This window comes from Pseudorca crassidens, chromosome 15, assembly GCF_039906515.1.
Source record: "Pseudorca crassidens isolate mPseCra1 chromosome 15, mPseCra1.hap1, whole genome shotgun sequence".
NCBI lineage: Eukaryota > Metazoa > Chordata > Mammalia > Artiodactyla > Delphinidae > Pseudorca > Pseudorca crassidens.
Genome location: NC_090310.1, coordinates 41,268,491 through 41,284,778, shown reverse-complemented (window position 1 = coordinate 41,284,778; position 16,288 = coordinate 41,268,491). Strand labels below are relative to the sequence as shown.

Genomic DNA, 16,288 nt, shown 5'->3' with positions numbered 1-16,288 from the left:
CCTCTCTCCCTGCCTCCCTCCCTCCCTCCCCCGCTTCCTTCCTCCCTTCCCTCCTCCTTCCTTCCAACCATCCATCCAACTATTCATCCATCCTGGAAGGGTTGTCATGATCAAAATTGGAAGAAGAGTTAAAATCTGCTTTCTACGGGGCTCATCGATACCTCTTTGAAATGACCTGAAACAATTTAAGAGTCCTTCACGAACATGGTGAGAATGAGTGATAACATAAGAGAATCCCCCTCTGTCCTCAAAGGATTCTTTTCCTGCCGCTCATATCTGGGGCATGGGAAAGACCCCAATAGTCTTTCGTAACACTTTATGCCCTTCAAATGTCAGCAGTGCTCATTCTGAGCTGTTCAAAGCTGCAGAACTGACATTAGTCCGGGTGGAGGACATGGTGGGGGGATGCCCGCGTTGCTGTGGCCCAGCCTGTGAGCAGCGCTGCCCGGGGGCTAGGGGTGGGGAGCTGGGCTCGAGTCCAGAGGGGGCTTAGGGCAAATCTTGCGTCAGGATCTGCTGGCAGGCCTGAAAATAACTTCCGTCATGGCCCAAGGCCCTCTCTGTGGATGCTGCAGTACGAGCACACAGCTCATGGGTACCTGGCCAAGGCCTCACTCCTGTTCTCCAGGCCACTAAACCACGAAATGATCTCTGGAAACACTGACTAATAAAATAGGTAGCGCTCTTTGGTTCCCTAAGAGTATTCCTTTCATGGTTACGAACTACCCTGAAGAGAAGAAACTAAATGAAATCCTTACGGGGGATGGCATTGAATACTCGTAAGTCTTTTGTTCACTATGCATATAATTAGTGAGAAAAGTATACCAAATAATTGATTTTCAAATTCTAATAAGTACCCACAGATTTCAAACTTAGATATGTATTTGAAAATAACCTATAGATTTTCTAATTTCTTTTGTTTTGCCTGAAAAGCAAACAAAATGGGACTGTGAAGAAATAAACCCACACATTTCAAGGGGAAAGTTAAAAAGAAATTAAATGAAAAATGAAACGCATTCTAGGCAAACATAAATGATAATTTTCCATGTTCCTCGAAGAAAGAAAATGATTAGAGAGCACTGTATTATCGCTTTGTGTATCAGCTGCTTAATAAGTATCTATTGAATGTAAGCATTACTTTGGGGAAAAAAGGGTAATTTCCTCTGTCATTTTGCAGCTCGGAAACTGAGGTAATGTAGCCTGAAAGTGAATTTGGATATAGTAATACGCTAATAACAACTATAATTAATGGAGTATTCTGCAGACTTTATCTCCTTAACTTGTTACAAAAGTTATCCTCATTTTGCAGAAGAGAAAACTGAGGCTCAGAGAGGTTAAGTAACTTGCTTCACGGTCACTCAGTCAGAATGTGACAGGGTCAGCACCTTGACAGCCATGGCCTCCTCTCCTTTACCATCTCCCCACTTTCCCTATATCAACCCCAGCAGTTTGGTCCAAGAACTTCCACTGGCTTTCAGAGTTTGCCCATCACCAGGATGAACCTGCTCCCTGCCCGATGCAGCGAGGGAGTGGGGGAGGCCTCCCTGGGGGCAGGCACACCCTCTGGGGCCTGGCGGGGTACGCAGCCCCCCAGGGTTACCTCTCTTGAGTAGCACCACGGTGGCGTCGCAGTTGCTGCTGTCGTCGATTTCAGCGTTGTTGGCCAAGCCGTTGACCATGTTTCCTGCACCCTTGGTCCTCCTCTCGAAGCACTGGTGTATGCAGGCGTTGTATCTGGACATGGCCATGAGTGGAAAGAGCCCATCAGCACGGCCGTACCTGCCTCGCCGGCTCCCAGCTCCCCGCAGCTCCCCGAGCCTGGACGGCCTGTGGGGGACCCTGTGCCTTAAGTTATTAGGTTATTATGTTATCATCCTGTTCCCCCCAGAATATACAACCTGCCCATTTCCCAACTTGAGAATATACGGTAAGTGAAAATAAAGCCAACATCACATAGATACATAGGGACACACTGCTTTCTCTGCAGAGTCTTCCATGTCAGCAGGGGGACCTCTGGGATTGAGTTCCCTTACTCGGGGTCTGTGTGTGCGTGGAAGGGCTGTTGTGAGACTCAGAGGGATGGGCAAGGTCTCCCTCCTCTGGGCCACGTCCCCAGGGCCTTTGCTGTCAGGGGCATGCTTGGTGGAGGAAGGTCAAGGCGTCACGTCCGTCTCTGCTGCTACCCCGGGCTCTGCATCACGGTCCACGTGTACAGGCGGGCTGGCTGTCGAGGTCTCTGCCTGCCTTTGGTCTCCTGAGGTCATAGGCTGGGAGCCTGCGAATGTCTGTCACTGTTGTGCCATAATTCCAGGTCTGCTGCGCCCTTGGCTTTATGAAAAAATTCTGGGCTATGATTCTCCAGAACGATTGAGTGGAAAACAATCAAAACATTGTGCAGTGCTTCTTCCACGTGTGTTGGAAGGGAGGGAGCTTGGTCAAGGTCCTAGGATGTTCTGGTAGGTAAATGTCCCGGTCCCTTTATCGTTGGCATTAGAAGACTCCCATAGAGGAATCCTAGGAAACTCACTGGTTTTTAAAATATTTATGACATTTATGAGATGAAAATAAAACTATAAAAATGATATTTCTGAGACCATTGACAATTTGAACACTGACTGGATACTTACTCATATCAAAGCATTAGCGTTCTTTTAGTTGTGATCGTGGTGGTTAGGTGAAACATGAGTCCTTTAAGAGACACGCACTGACGTTTGGGTAGGTGAACTGACATGATGTCTGGGGCTTCAGGTCACGTGGGGAGAGGGAAGCTGCTAGGGGTGTGGGTGGAGGAAGCTAGCTGATGGTTGTAGGGCTCCTGGCAAGCACGCGGGGTGTGTCACGCTAGTCTGCCGACTGCTTTGCACGGTCAACGTTCTTCTTAATGGAAAGACCTCCCCACTTTCTTTCTCTCCCCTCCTGATGGGGCTCTAGGGGAGACGTAGTGTTTCTGGCACCTTGACTCAGAATCCATTTTCCCCACAGAAATACTGACTCACCTGGGTGTTTGCTTTAAAAGTTAACAACTGTGTGTTATACGTTTATTTGGATTTGGATAATAGGATAATACTACTATGTATCGTAGTATTATAAGCGCTTTCCTGGAAGCAGATACTGGTTAATTCCTTAACTCTTCCATCATGTTCCATCCTACAAACACCCTTTCAGGTAGGAAGCATCGTTCATTCTGTTTTTAGAAGCAGAAACTGAGATTCAAAATGACTGAATCACCTGGCCCAGGTCCCATGGCCGGGGCTGCACAGGAAGCACTTGATCTTAACCACCAGACCACACTGCCTCATCTGGGGACCAAACCCCAGGGAAGTGACATAGCGGTACAGAAATCAACCCTCGCTGAGGCCGGGTATGCCTCAGGCTCCGGGAAGGTTTCTACCTGTTGGGCCAAACTGGAATTGCTTTATGACCTTCAGACAGAATGTTTAAAGTTATTTTAAAGCCGTCTACCCAGGAGGCAGCTGATGGCTCTAATACATGCTGTTTTTAACGGCTGCTGCTCTGTTTTATATTTTTAATTGAATGTTTTAAATTTTGTGCTTGCACCCTGAAGCTATTTTATTGTGCAGCATGCAATTTTATAAATCAGATTTTATAAAACCCAGTGATTAAAGCCTCTGATTATGGAGCGGGATGGCTAAAGAGCAGAGATTTCAATTTAGAACTTAGGACTAGAATTTATGCAGAAAATTCCACGAGCACAGTAGTTGCCTTTCCCCAGTCTATTTGTATCCTGCCGGTCTGAACAGCTGGGAGGTTGGTGAAGCTGAGGCATCAGCAGAAACACACCTCATCAGCTTCCACACTGGGCACGGTTTGGGGTAGGGAGATTGTTCACTGTGTTATCTTTATGACCTCGTGCCCCGCCGGCAACTCACGGGCATTACGATGGCTCCGTAGAGGGGTACTGTGGTCACAGAATGCACACTAGCAAAATTCCTCAATCTTCCTTCTTTTTAGATGAAAAACACTTTTTGAGGACCTCCTTATTCCGTGTAGCCCCTGGTGAATTCAGTATGGGACATGCTTTCATCTGAATTCAGATTTAAAACCCTAGATCCACGTTGGGCTTACAGCAGACACTCAGTCAATTCTTTGGAATAATTGACGGATTCCCTTTTCAAAAGGGAATATGAGCGCTCTTGACTCTTTGGGGTCTCAAAGCATCAAAATGTAAAAAAAAAAAAAAAAAAAAGGTGAAGCAAAAAATGCTGAAAGAAGACGTCTAATGGTGAGGCTTCCTGACTGTGGCACCGATCCCCTAGTAGTTTTGTTCTTTGAGAGAAAGAGGAACAAGTTGGCTCGTTCCATCTTTAAAGGCTTTTCCTTGGAATCTAGAAACCATGGAAAACTTTTGGGCCAGCTCTGGTTTTCATGGGAGCTGATGTACTGGGATGCTTAAATGCAAGGTGATTTGTGGTGAAGGTATCTGGTTTCTTTGTTTGCCACCTCACGGTAACTCCACACCAGGATCAGTTTGGGTGAGGTTCTATTCTATCAGTAGAAATGTCCTCTTCCAGTCACACGACCCAGTTACTGGGTCCACACTGACTGTGGGACAGCTCCTGAGGTGGAAACTGGGTGCTACATTGAGTGGAATGGCAGCAGATGGCTTACAGCCCACCCTGGCCATCGGTCAAGCCAGCTCCTACCTTCACTGTTCCTGTGACGTTTGTCAGTGGCCACGCCGATTTCTCCCAACGGGCTCTCGGCCACCAGAATTAATCTTTGTCAGGCCTCAACAGCAAGGAAAACTTGACATGTCAATTGCAGACTGCTACCTGACGGGTCCAAACGGGCAGTTTCTGAGAGCGGTCTGCTGTCCTGCCCCCTAGAGAAGGTGATCACTCCTGCAGTCACATAGGCTGGGGAGAGTATGGACTAACTTAGAGCGAAAGAAACAGCTCCCGTGGGGCAGGAATCTGCAGCACAGAATATCTCTGCACCACTGACAACCTCCTCAACTCCATGGCACTCAGCAAAACGATGAACTGGCAGGTTCCGACCACGGTGCTTACATTTTACATTAGAGTACGGGAAACATCAGCGACATAACTCTTTTTTTTTTTTTTTTTTTTGCGGTACGCGGGCCTCTCACTGTTGTGGCCTCTCCCGTTGCGGGGCACAGGCTCCGGACGCGCAGGCTCAGCGGCCATGGCTCACGGGCCCAGCCGCTCCGCGGCATGTGGGATCTTCCCGGACCGGGGCACGAACCCGCGTCCCCTGCATCGGCAGGCGGACTCTCAACCACTGCGCCACCAGGGAAGCCCGCGACATAACTCTTGATACAGGTGGTAAGCTGTCCAGACTCCAAGGGGAACAAGCACGCATAATGTAGTGGTTTTAAAATACATCCCCACATTCTGTGACACTCCTCTCTTCAAAAGGCAAAGTAGACCCGTTGAGTGAGGACTGGACTGAGTGACTCTTTTCTAATAAACAGAACATGGCAGTAGTGATGGTGTGTGACTTGTGAGACCAGATCATAAAAGGTGTTGCTGGGTCCTTCCTGCTCTCTCTTTAATCACCTGCTCTTTTAGAAGCCAGCTCCCGGGTGTGGGGACAGTAGAGTGGCCCTGAAGAGAAGCCCACATGGTAAGGAACTGGGGCCTCCAGCCAACGACCAGCACCTACTCACTAGCAGTGTGAGTCGGCCGTCTTGGAGCCCCAAACGGATGACAGCCGCCCTGGACAACCTCTTGCCTCTAATCCCAAGAGAGCCCCTGAGCTAGCACCCTCCAGTTCAACTGCTCCTGGATGCTTAACTCTCAGAAACTGGATGAGATAATACACGTTTGTGGTTTTAAGCCATTAAGTTTTGTGGTCATTTGTTAAGCGGCAATAGCTGACTAATACAATACAAATAACAGAAGTCTGTAGATATCTTATCCATGGTTTTAGTTATCTCTTATCCAGCTCTGGCCCCATCTTCCCTCCACCTATATGGAAACATAACACATTGAGCTTTACCTCCTCTCTTGTTATGAAAGTGAGCAAAAAGCAGCCAAAAGCTAGGCTGCCAGGTCCTGAAGAGGGGGCAAGGGTTTGAGAGATTTCTCAAACGAAACCACGAAGCTTTGATTCTATCATACATTTGGGTTGGAAGGGTCTATGCTTTTGCTGTAAGTCGAGATTGCACTGATCCCTAGCAGTCTGCCCAGGGAGCCAAGTGAGCCTCTGATGACAGGTACCCGCCCTGTCCCCTGTTCCTCTGCCCACATTATCACATAATGCTGAGTGTAGGAAAGAGTTTTGGGAGAGAAACTAAGAAAGTCTTTTACTTACTTCATTATGACAATGTAGATGAGATACATCAGCACGAGGACCAAAGACTCCCACCTGTGGACAAACCAAGAATGGTCAGTTAACAGAAGCCGCCCTAGACAGATGTGCCATGCTCCAGGTCCTCTCAGACACGTGTGTGATGCGAATGGCAGCTCAACCTGCCGAGCACGGCAAGCATGAAGCAGACGTGCAAACAAGTTCCACATATTTCCTGGTCTGCAGACATTTCCTAGGCTTTATCCAGGTTTTCGGGATCTTTCTCTTCCTCCCCTACTTCAAAGGAAAATGCTCCCTCTTCTCTGTTATTCGCTCACCCCAAAGAATATTTTGAACCCAGCAAGCCTTCTATAATGTAGCTGAATATACGGCTATGTGTATAAATCTGACCACAGCTTAATCATTCACTGAAACTATTCAGATACAGTTACAAAGGGCAAACTAGAGGAACTGATAAGGGCAACCAAGGGATCGTTAGGTACATCAGAGCAAGGCATGTGTAGAGAGAGGGAGACGGAGAGGGAAAGGAAGAATAGTTGGGGGGGAGGGGAGAGGGGGAGGGAGGGACAGAGGGGGAGAGAGACAGACACCTTGGGCAGGGAAGGTGCTAGCAGGGAGGATTAGCGTGAATGAGTGGGAAAATGGTCAAGAGCAAGCAAGAAAGAAAAATAATGAAACCTTCTGGAATGTACCTTGAACTTCTGATACTTCGAATATTTCCTCTATTTTCTTTAGTTTAGTAACTTTCAGTTAAAAAGCAAGGGAACGTGAAGGTTCCCCTTTAGCTGTAGAATTTAATTAGTTAATTGAGGGAGTAATTTTGACTTTAAGAAAAGGTTCCTGGAGGATGGTCTATAAAGAAATTCTAGGTTATGGCTTTCCTTCGCTTTTTCAAGTTCCATGTCTGGAAACTGATCCTGGGGAAATATGTGATCACATGTAAAGAGGAGGCACACACAGGGTTTTCGTTGCAGTGCTGTTTTATAAAAATGAAGTGTTGGAAAGAAGCAAGGCGGTTATCAGATGAAGGAGTGGGTACGTGAGTTATGGTATGTCCACAGGATAACGAGCTACCATGCATTAGCTGAGAATGATTCTGCAGATATGCACAACCACAGAGATGGTCCTCTGTCATCCTGTTCAGTGTTTCTGCAGCATCTGAAGTTGATTGCCCACCCTCTTCAGAAGACACTCTCTTCTCCTGACTTCTGAGGGCCACACTCCTGGTTTTCCTCCTGTCCCCTAATTTCTTCTCCCTCCCTTGGTGTCCCCTCCACTTCTTCAGTGTGACCTCTAACGTTCTCTCTAGGTGATGTCCTCTTGTCCTATTTCTGGAAAACCAACAGACACGTCCACGCCACACTTCTCCCCGCTCCAGGTTCAGGATCCACTTGTCAATACAGCCTCCCCACGTGGCGTCTAGATGCAGGTCGGAACAGAATTCCGAATTCCTACACCCCAGCTTCATGTTCTCCAGGGCTTTGCCATGTCAGTGAACTGCACAGTCAAGCCGCACATCTGGAAATAAAAGTGGAGCCCTTCTCTACCCTCCCCCATGCCCGTCGGGACTCTGTGTCCAAAATATCTCTGGAATTGTGGGTGTCTGCCCACTCCACTGCTACCTCCCTCCCCCACCTTAATTTCAGCCTCTGAACTGCCTTCCTCAATGCTTCTGGATCCTGTCATTCTTCTGCTTAAGACTCTTCAATTGCTTCCCAAAAGACTTGAGAAAAAAATCAAAGGTGCCCCTCCCTGCAAACCCCGGTTCTTTTTCCTTCTCCCCCCAATCCTCTTGTGTCCCAACCTGGCCTCCTTTCATTTGCACACGGCAAGCTCCTTCCTTCTCCTCAGAGCCTTTGCACTTAATGTCCCCTCTGCCAGGAATGCTTTTCCCTTCACTCCTTCGCTGGTCCCTTTCATCCTGCAAATATCAGCTTAAATGTCACCTCCTCCATGGAGTCTTCCCTGCCTACTCCTCCTTCACTTTCTGTTTGTGTTCTTTAAACCTCTGACCAGTCTGGGATTATCTTCTTCATTTACTTATTCACATCTAATGCCTGTTTCTAGCAGTCACTCGACACCACTCCTCACATCTGATTCCCGCCTGAGCGATCTGTTCTCCTTAGATCAGCCTCCCTGACAGAGCGCCCCCCAAGCAGGCACCCCGCCCTCCCCAGCACAGAGCAGCACGCAGCTCATCTGCAGAGGTGAGACTTCTCGAAATGTCAATTTTCAGTTGCAAGACACCTCCAAGGGGCCTGAGCGTGGTCCTTATCTCGTTGAAACCAATGTACACGTGGCATAAGCGTAACTGGGAAAAGCAAATTTTTATTCCAGCTTTATTCTGAAGGAAGAGATACCCAAGAGCTGGAGGGAAGTCATGTGATTGCTTCGACGCACTTTTACAGACTTGGTGAGGGGTCATTGGAAAACAAGCCAACGTCAAAGAGACATCCCCATGAGGCTGAATTACGTCCAGCACTTGGTGAACAGGTATATTTATACTCTCTCACTCCTTTGTCTCTTTTTGATTTTTTACTCAAAGCAAGCCCTTCCATTGCAATATGTGAGTAAGCGTCTCTGCCGTCACATTTCAGGGGTGCCTGTGGCAGCGGGGTTCCCTCTCCTGCTGGCCTTTCAGGTTTGCCTTCTTGGCACCCAGACTCAGGGTCCACCCAGTGCTTCCTCCTCGTCAAGTGAGGCTCTCTGAGGCCCCTCTGCTTTGTGGCCTGATTCCGTGTTTGAGCATCAAATCTTGGCTTCCTGCTCTTTGGTGTCGCCCCCCAACCTCCTGCCCCCGGGGCCATGAGTATCTCCAAATGACACCGTGATGACGTGTCTGCTCCCCCCTCGTCTCAGACATCCCCAAGGCCACGGCAGAATTGGGTTTTGCATTCTGTGTCCAGTTCTGGAACGGAGGCTGGCAGCCAGGAGGTGCTCAGGAATGAACAGTTTGGGACTTGAAGCGACTCCAACTGCAGACCCTGATGTCACACGCTCTTCCCATCTGCCCCTCCCAGCCACAGCCCGCCGCTGTCCTCCAAGGACCTGGGCTTGTGTGATCTGGGTGTGCTCTTCCCTTCCCACAAACTTCCACACTGAACCACCTACAACTGGCCCTGGATTCTCCTGCCAGAGATTGTTCTTTTCCGTGTTGGAGGGCTACGCCCTGTCACCCCCCCACCCCCACCCCTCGCCCAAAGGGCACGTCTCCTCTTCCTAACCAGGGTCCAGAACCACGAAAGCCGGTCTCCAACACCATGCAGATGGACACTGTCCAGGTCGTGTCCCAGGCTCTCCTTTCTCCCCCAAAGTCACGACTCACTCAAAGAAGAGACAAAAACAGCACCCTGCATCCTTTCGTTTTCTTGTCAGACTCACTGAAGACACATTCTGAATTCCTTCTGGCAACAGTGGGGGTCTTGCTGGGCAGGGTGAACACATACCCTACTAGGTGGCTCTCTGATGCTATCTATGTCAGATGTCTTTTGGGGCAGGAATCTGATGGAAAAGCAGCCGACGGATATTCTCCTGCCTCTTCCTGCTAATGGAACCCCACTATGTTGAGGCAGTAAATGGGGACCCTTGATCTCAAGGAGGGTGGGATAAATGATTGGTCTAAAGTTGTAATTCTATTCCCCCCGGACACTTATTGATCAAAGCAGACCCAGTTGTGACCAAAGAGATATAAGGTGGAAAGGTGTCCAATGAAATGACATAGCCCCTTCTTCTTCCTTCTTGCCTTCAATCCAAACTTGATGGCTGGAACCACAGCAGCCATCTTGGGGTCATGAGGGAAAGGTCAAGAGAAATGCAGAGCCACTGTACTACCTACATCTGGGGTACTTGATATGTAAGAAAAATAAACCACTATTTCTGTAATCCACTGTGGCTGGCTTTTCTACTACCTGCTACTGAAAGCCTTCTGGTGGCCACTTCCTGGCTGAATGGGACTTGCTGTGGAATGCTGCTTGAGGAACGGTAAAGGAATCTAAACCACGCATGGTGGGGACCCCTTCCCCTTCTGTACTTGTATTTGACAAGGCTCCTTTGCTCCTAAAGAGTACTTTAGTTTCAAAATAAGCCCAACTGACATTAGTTTCCTTTCAAGGATTTGGGGTGAATTGGTTACCTGCCTTGACATTGCTAGAACATGCTGGAATGTCCTACAACAAGGAAAGGAATTCACTGTTTAAGGAATTATTGAAATACTACTGTGCTTTAATTGCACAGATTGAAGAGTCTGTCTCTTAGGACAGAAATCAGAGGAATCAGCTCCTAGACTCACTCTTTCAGCAAAATAAATGCTCATGGGTGGCTGGGTGAGAAAGTAAGAGATGTGGACAGTAAAAAATATCTTAAAGTTCAGTATATTTTGCAGTCACGTGAGGAGCTGAAATCCCTGGAAATCCCAAAGCAGTGATAGGTCAGTGGTGCAGACTTTAACTTCTCAGCCTCGCTCGTGCAAAACCGTCTCCGTCACCCCATCCACATAATAACCATGATTATGTAACAGGTCGGCCGTCTGAGAATGATATTCAGTGCCGTGAAAGCGTCCCCTAGTTCTTCCCGCAGTTTCACCTGTGCATGAGTTATGATTCCAACCCACCCCAGGCTGGACCAAAACCCGCTTGGGAATTTGCGACTCGTGTATCCGTGGCCCTCCCGCCTCCTCCCTCCTGTGGGAGCCCGGGTGCCCAGGCTGAGGGGCGGATGACCTCAGAATCCGGCCTTCAGCACAGGCTCGGGGAGTAGCCTAGGAACCCAGGTTCTCTCCTCTGACATCGTAGGAGGGTCAGCCTTTGGAAAGGAGAGGATACAGACTCTGCAGTTCTTGCTCCTTCCCATCTGAAATATCCTAAAGGACACCTTGAGGGTAAGGACTGACACAGGCTTGTCATGAACCTGCTTTCATTTCCTCCTGCTGTGGTTTTCACGAGCAAAGCCGAGGAGATGTGGAGAGAGGGCTCCTTCTAAGACTGACAGACGGTAAACCACCGCGGGTCTCCTTTTTTCAGGTTTTCTGCACAAAAGCAGCAGGAAAATTTCTGAGGTCAACTGGGATCATAACTTGCTTTTCCTTATGGCAGCACTGTTAGCAAAGAGCAGGAACACCGAGCAACACTTAGGCACCTACTGTTTGCTGGGGCAGAGCATTGGTTGTGCCCACCACACCATGAGTTTGAATGGGAACGCTTCTGCAAGTCTTCTTGTGCTGCACGTAATCCCCAAGGACATGAGGGGAAAATGTCACCACTCCACGTGGCCACCAGGTCCAGGTGGATCCCACGAGGAGGTTCTTCCTGACCTCTGGCCTCTGACCTCTGACCTGTGCTGCTCCCAGGCATCTCGATCCCTTTCAGCTTCCCGATCACTGTTATTCAAAGAAGACTTCCTTCTTATTTTTATGGGTCAGTATAGGGCCTATGCGTCTTAGAGCAAGTTCCCCCAGCTGTCTCCCCCCTTGCCCTCTTGGACAGAGGAGAGAGAGGCGACAAAAGTATCTTAATACCCTGGATAGTGTGTCACGTTTATGGTCCATGTGATATGCGCCCCACCACCCCAAATTCTGAAAATCACAGAGACATCCTAGGACACAGACATGTCGCTCCAGCAAAGGGCTAGCACTCATTTTGCTGAAAACGAAGACTGCTGGGCTCTGTAATTCTTTTTTTAATTAAAGGTATAATTTATTATTATTTTCATATTCTTTTCCATTATGGTTTACTAAAGGATATCGAATAGAGTTCCCTGTGCTCTACAGTAGGACCTCGCTGTTTGTGCTTCTTTTCCTAGCTCGTTCTTAGCTCTAAATAATACCACGCAAGTCGTTTACCTACAGCACCACAACTACCTGTTTCTGAGATGTTCTTTCAGAAGAAGTAGGTGTATTTTCACATCACTCTACTTCCGCAGATCAAATATTTGAAAAATGTAACAAGAATGCATGACACACCCCATTTCTATTTCCATTTCAAACACAGCAGACATGCTCAGAACCCACCTCAAAAAAAGGTGATTTGGACATTGACCCAAATGCAAATGTTCCCGTATACTTAATTTGGGCAATTTTTTTAATCTATCAAAAAAAAATCACTGATTTTTCAGAGCTCTAAGATCTTCTTGAATGTTAGGCAGAACTTTAATGGGTTAAAGGTCACTGGCATGTCTTCACCTCTGGTTCCTGGGATATACTGAATACATGGTGTTCGGAATATGCCGACGCGGTCTGGCCAACTGGAAAAGGTTCATCAAATTTTAACCATGGCCTTGCCCATGACTGACTGTGGAAAGGCACAGTTGCCTTACACTGTCTAATCTGGATGATAAAGACAGCAAGATAACAGGGTCCCCAAAGGAAGCCCACCAGGCCAACCCAAGGGAAACGGTCTCTGCTCCGTGAAAGCTGATTTAATTTCTTTGTTGAGATGGACAGAGGGTTCCTGAGAAACGCTAGTTGTTCCAAGCTGCCCCGACATTTCCCTTTCTTTCCTAGACGCTGACTTTGTTCTTTACTGTACTGTCTCTACCACATAGCAAGGGGAAATTGGAAGGGGAAAAGAGGTACTTACCAGGAAACTTGTTCATCATAAATGAACTGTGAAAAAAAATAAAAAGGAGAGAAGATTAGACAGACACACACACACATACACATGCACACACATGCTTTATAACTGCATGTTATCCGCCCTCGTGGCTGGCTGGTGGGAATTGGGGCTGGGGCCGGTTTGGGGTGTGAAGCATCTGTGGGCAAACTCCCCTCTGTGCTGGTTTAGTCTCTCGTCAGTGTTCGTGGAAGGAGGTCTTGTTGGCAAACTCGGGTGGGCATCCGGCCATCCCAGCCTTCCTGCAAGTTCCGTCAGAGGATGGAGCGAGAGGGAAGCATGCCCAACCTCGTTATTTGTAGAATTTCAGATCTGGAAGGGATGCGGAGCTTGGTGGGTGCTTGCAAACATGAGTCACTTACGGGCCCCCTGGAAGCTGTCTGTATGTCTCTGCGCATCGTACAGCACCTTCGAGCTTTTATGATAGCACCTGCACTTCTATGGAGACGAGCGAGGGTCAGAAGCAGTGCAAAGGGCCAAACAGAGACCCTCCCTGATCAGTTAGGAGCCGAAGAAAACACACGACGGGACTGAGTTTAAGTCCTACTCCACATAGCATCTAAGATCACTTCTCATTTTGGGGGAAAAAGTGGTATAATTCTGGCCCTTTGATTTATACAGGAAACGGAGCTGCAGAGAACATGAGTAATTTCCCTGGGGTCGCCCAATTAGCTGCAGAGTTGGTCCTAGAACCCAGCCCTGGCTCCTAACTTCATGTTCTTTCCATGACACCCTTATCTGCCCAGATGGTACGGTGCTGAAACCAAATGAATGCCCTTCTATTTCATTCAAGTAGGAAGCTGTTTCTTCCCACACTCACAGGACACGACTGATTTGAGCGCGATCATCTCTGAGCAACTTTCGTTCAGGGGCTCTCTGGAGACTCTCAGGCAGAAGCATCTGGGTGTAGAGGGTGATTACTGCACCCAGGTGGTAAACTCGGCTAACAACGGGACATCGCTTCAGTCCCCGGCGATGACAGCGACCACCAGTTGTGAGAGACACAGAGAAAACCTCAAAGACCAGCAGGTGCAGCTGAAAAGGCGCACAAGAGGACCTCCCTCCAATCGCCCCAAAGGAGCATAGAGAAGGATGAGGAGAAAGGAGCCACCCTTTTCTTTGTAACTCACTCTTCCCAACAAGACACTGACAAAGACACTGGCTTCATCAGTTTTTGCCGCTTTGTCATCTGTCATTATCGGATCCAACAGGGCGGCATTTGGATGAAAATGTCAGACCAGAGTGGGAAGAGAAATAAAGAAGTAAAGGAAACCGCCCCACAATCCAGGCTGGATGGTGTGGAATTCATTCCCAGGAAGGCATTCCCAGCCGCTGTTACATAATTGCTAGCTTTCAAAAAATCCAAGAAATCATGGAACAGAAGCAGTGATTTAAGTTGGAAAATGTTTTCTATTAATTGAAGTTAATTCAATATCAGTCTTGGGCAGCAGGCTGGAACAATCAATTCAGAGCCACTTAAGAGAGCACAAGATACTAGTAAAGAGTTGATTAGATCACCAATTTAATGCTCCTCTCTGGGGAGGGCAGCTAACACTCCGCAATACGCAAGCAGCTTGAAGAAGCCTTATTTTGTGCCACCTAACTGACAGGCGAAAAAAAAAATCAGAATGGGCTTAATTGTACAAAGGATTCCAAAGTGCGAGCAGAATTTACAGGGAACACAATAGCAGAGAAATAGTGAGGCATGCCTGGATGCAAACGTGGTGGGGGGAGGGAACCAGAAACTTCCTAACGACAGAGGCAGCGCTGCTGGTCCCTGCCCACCTGGAGCCCTGAGGCCTCAGCTACCCTGTGGCCCACGAGTGAACACGGTCTGGGTTTGACCCCACTGCTTCAAGAGGATTGGGTGGAAACATGAGCGCCTCCAAAAGAGAACAGTAACATTGATAAAACGGACTATAAATCAGGCCTTTGAGAAAACCTGAATGGAAAGAGGCTTGTGTGTGGTGAGGAAAGAGACCTGCCTGCAGAGTCTGGTGGTGCCTGGAGGGGGCCGCCAGCTGACTGTCACCCACCCAGAAGGAAACCCGCACTGTTCACAGACTGTTCCCCTGGGAGACCACATCTCCGGACCACGCCGACAGAGCATGGAACCGGCCTGTCTGAAAACGTAGGATGACAAAGATGGTGACTCTCACTTGGTGCTGTTGATGGTTAGAGCGGATTTCTTATTCCTTACAGATTTTTTTTCATTTGATTCTCCTAAGACAAGTGTTGCACATCCCTCTGTATTTTCATGCTCACTCGGTGAGTAAAAGACAAAACAACTTCCCCACCCCTGCTGGCTGGGTGACTAGGGTAGAAGAGAACCTGAAATCACACGCCTTGCCCCACCTGAAACAAGAAATTGCGCCCCCAGTTCCAGCCGGTCCCCACTAGGTGGCGCTCACGTCCCGGCCCCGCATCCCAGCGGCCCGGCCCCGGCAGAGATGTTGAGATCAAGTTGGACCAAGTCCCCTTGGCGGCTCCATGAAATCTCCTGGGAGGTGGGCAAGGGCCCCTGGACAGACCGCTTCCTGCAGCGGCCTGCGGCCAGCCCACTGCCATCACGCGGCGGGGTGACGTTCTGGAGGCAGCTCCTGCCCGGTGCTCTGAGATGGGGCCGGGTGGGTCCCTCAGTTACACCCACACGCAGTCCCCAGACCTGAGCGCAGCGGTCGGAGGTGCCTCACCCTTTTCCCAAGTGGGATTTTGCAGAGGAGCCTTGGGAAAGCAGCTCTCTGTGCTCTGCTGGTTGTGTTTGGGGCGAGGCCGCTATTGCCCCACCCCCCCCCACCCCCCGCCAGGGCCCGCGTGGGTGCGCTGATCTCTGGGCCCCAGATTTGCTGCATGGCTGGTCAGGGACCTGCTCTCTGACCCATATCTGGTTCCTCCAGAGCAACCCCCGGCTTCACGCTAAGCTTTCCACGTGTTTCGCAGACGAGCTAAATGGGAACTCACAGGAGTGAATCTGAAAAAACCCTCTTTTCCTCCAGGCCTCCGCGAAACGTTTGGGTACCATGGAAACCAGCTTTTCAGTGCTGGTGTCTGCTATAGAATTCTTCCGAGAGAGACAGGATTCCATCAGGCAGGTGAATCCCTGGATGACCGAGCAACGCAGGGAACTCAAGGCGGAACAGCAAGGAACAGACAGCCGGTAGTCGCAGGCAAGTGGGCAGGAGAGGAGAGGCCAGGCTGGCCCCGCAGCGCACGGCGGCCCTGCGCTGGCTGGTTGTAAGCGGTAACCATGGCGCTGGGCGGCTGCTGTGCTGGAGCTGAGACCTCGTAGCTTGTACAGTAATCTCTGGCACCATCAGAATTTTAAGCAGTGAAGGTAAAAGGAGAAAATCAACACCATCATTCTCTTTCAAGAGGCTGAAACCTTGAAC

General features: G+C 49.0%; 1 protein-coding gene across 1 annotated transcript in view; it reads right to left on the bottom strand.

Moving 5' to 3' along the window:
* SLC24A3 (solute carrier family 24 member 3) overlaps positions 1-16,288 on the bottom strand; it is a 464,038-nt gene that overhangs the window by 37,197 nt on the left and 410,553 nt on the right. Inside the window, exons 8-10 of the mRNA XM_067707351.1 lie at positions 12,867-12,892; positions 6,298-6,351; positions 1,601-1,734 (exon numbers count right to left, since the gene is read on the bottom strand). Of these exons, the coding sequence (XP_067563452.1) occupies positions 1,601-1,734; positions 6,298-6,351; positions 12,867-12,892 (214 nt within the window). The remainder of the gene's footprint in view (positions 1-1,600; positions 1,735-6,297; positions 6,352-12,866; positions 12,893-16,288) is intronic.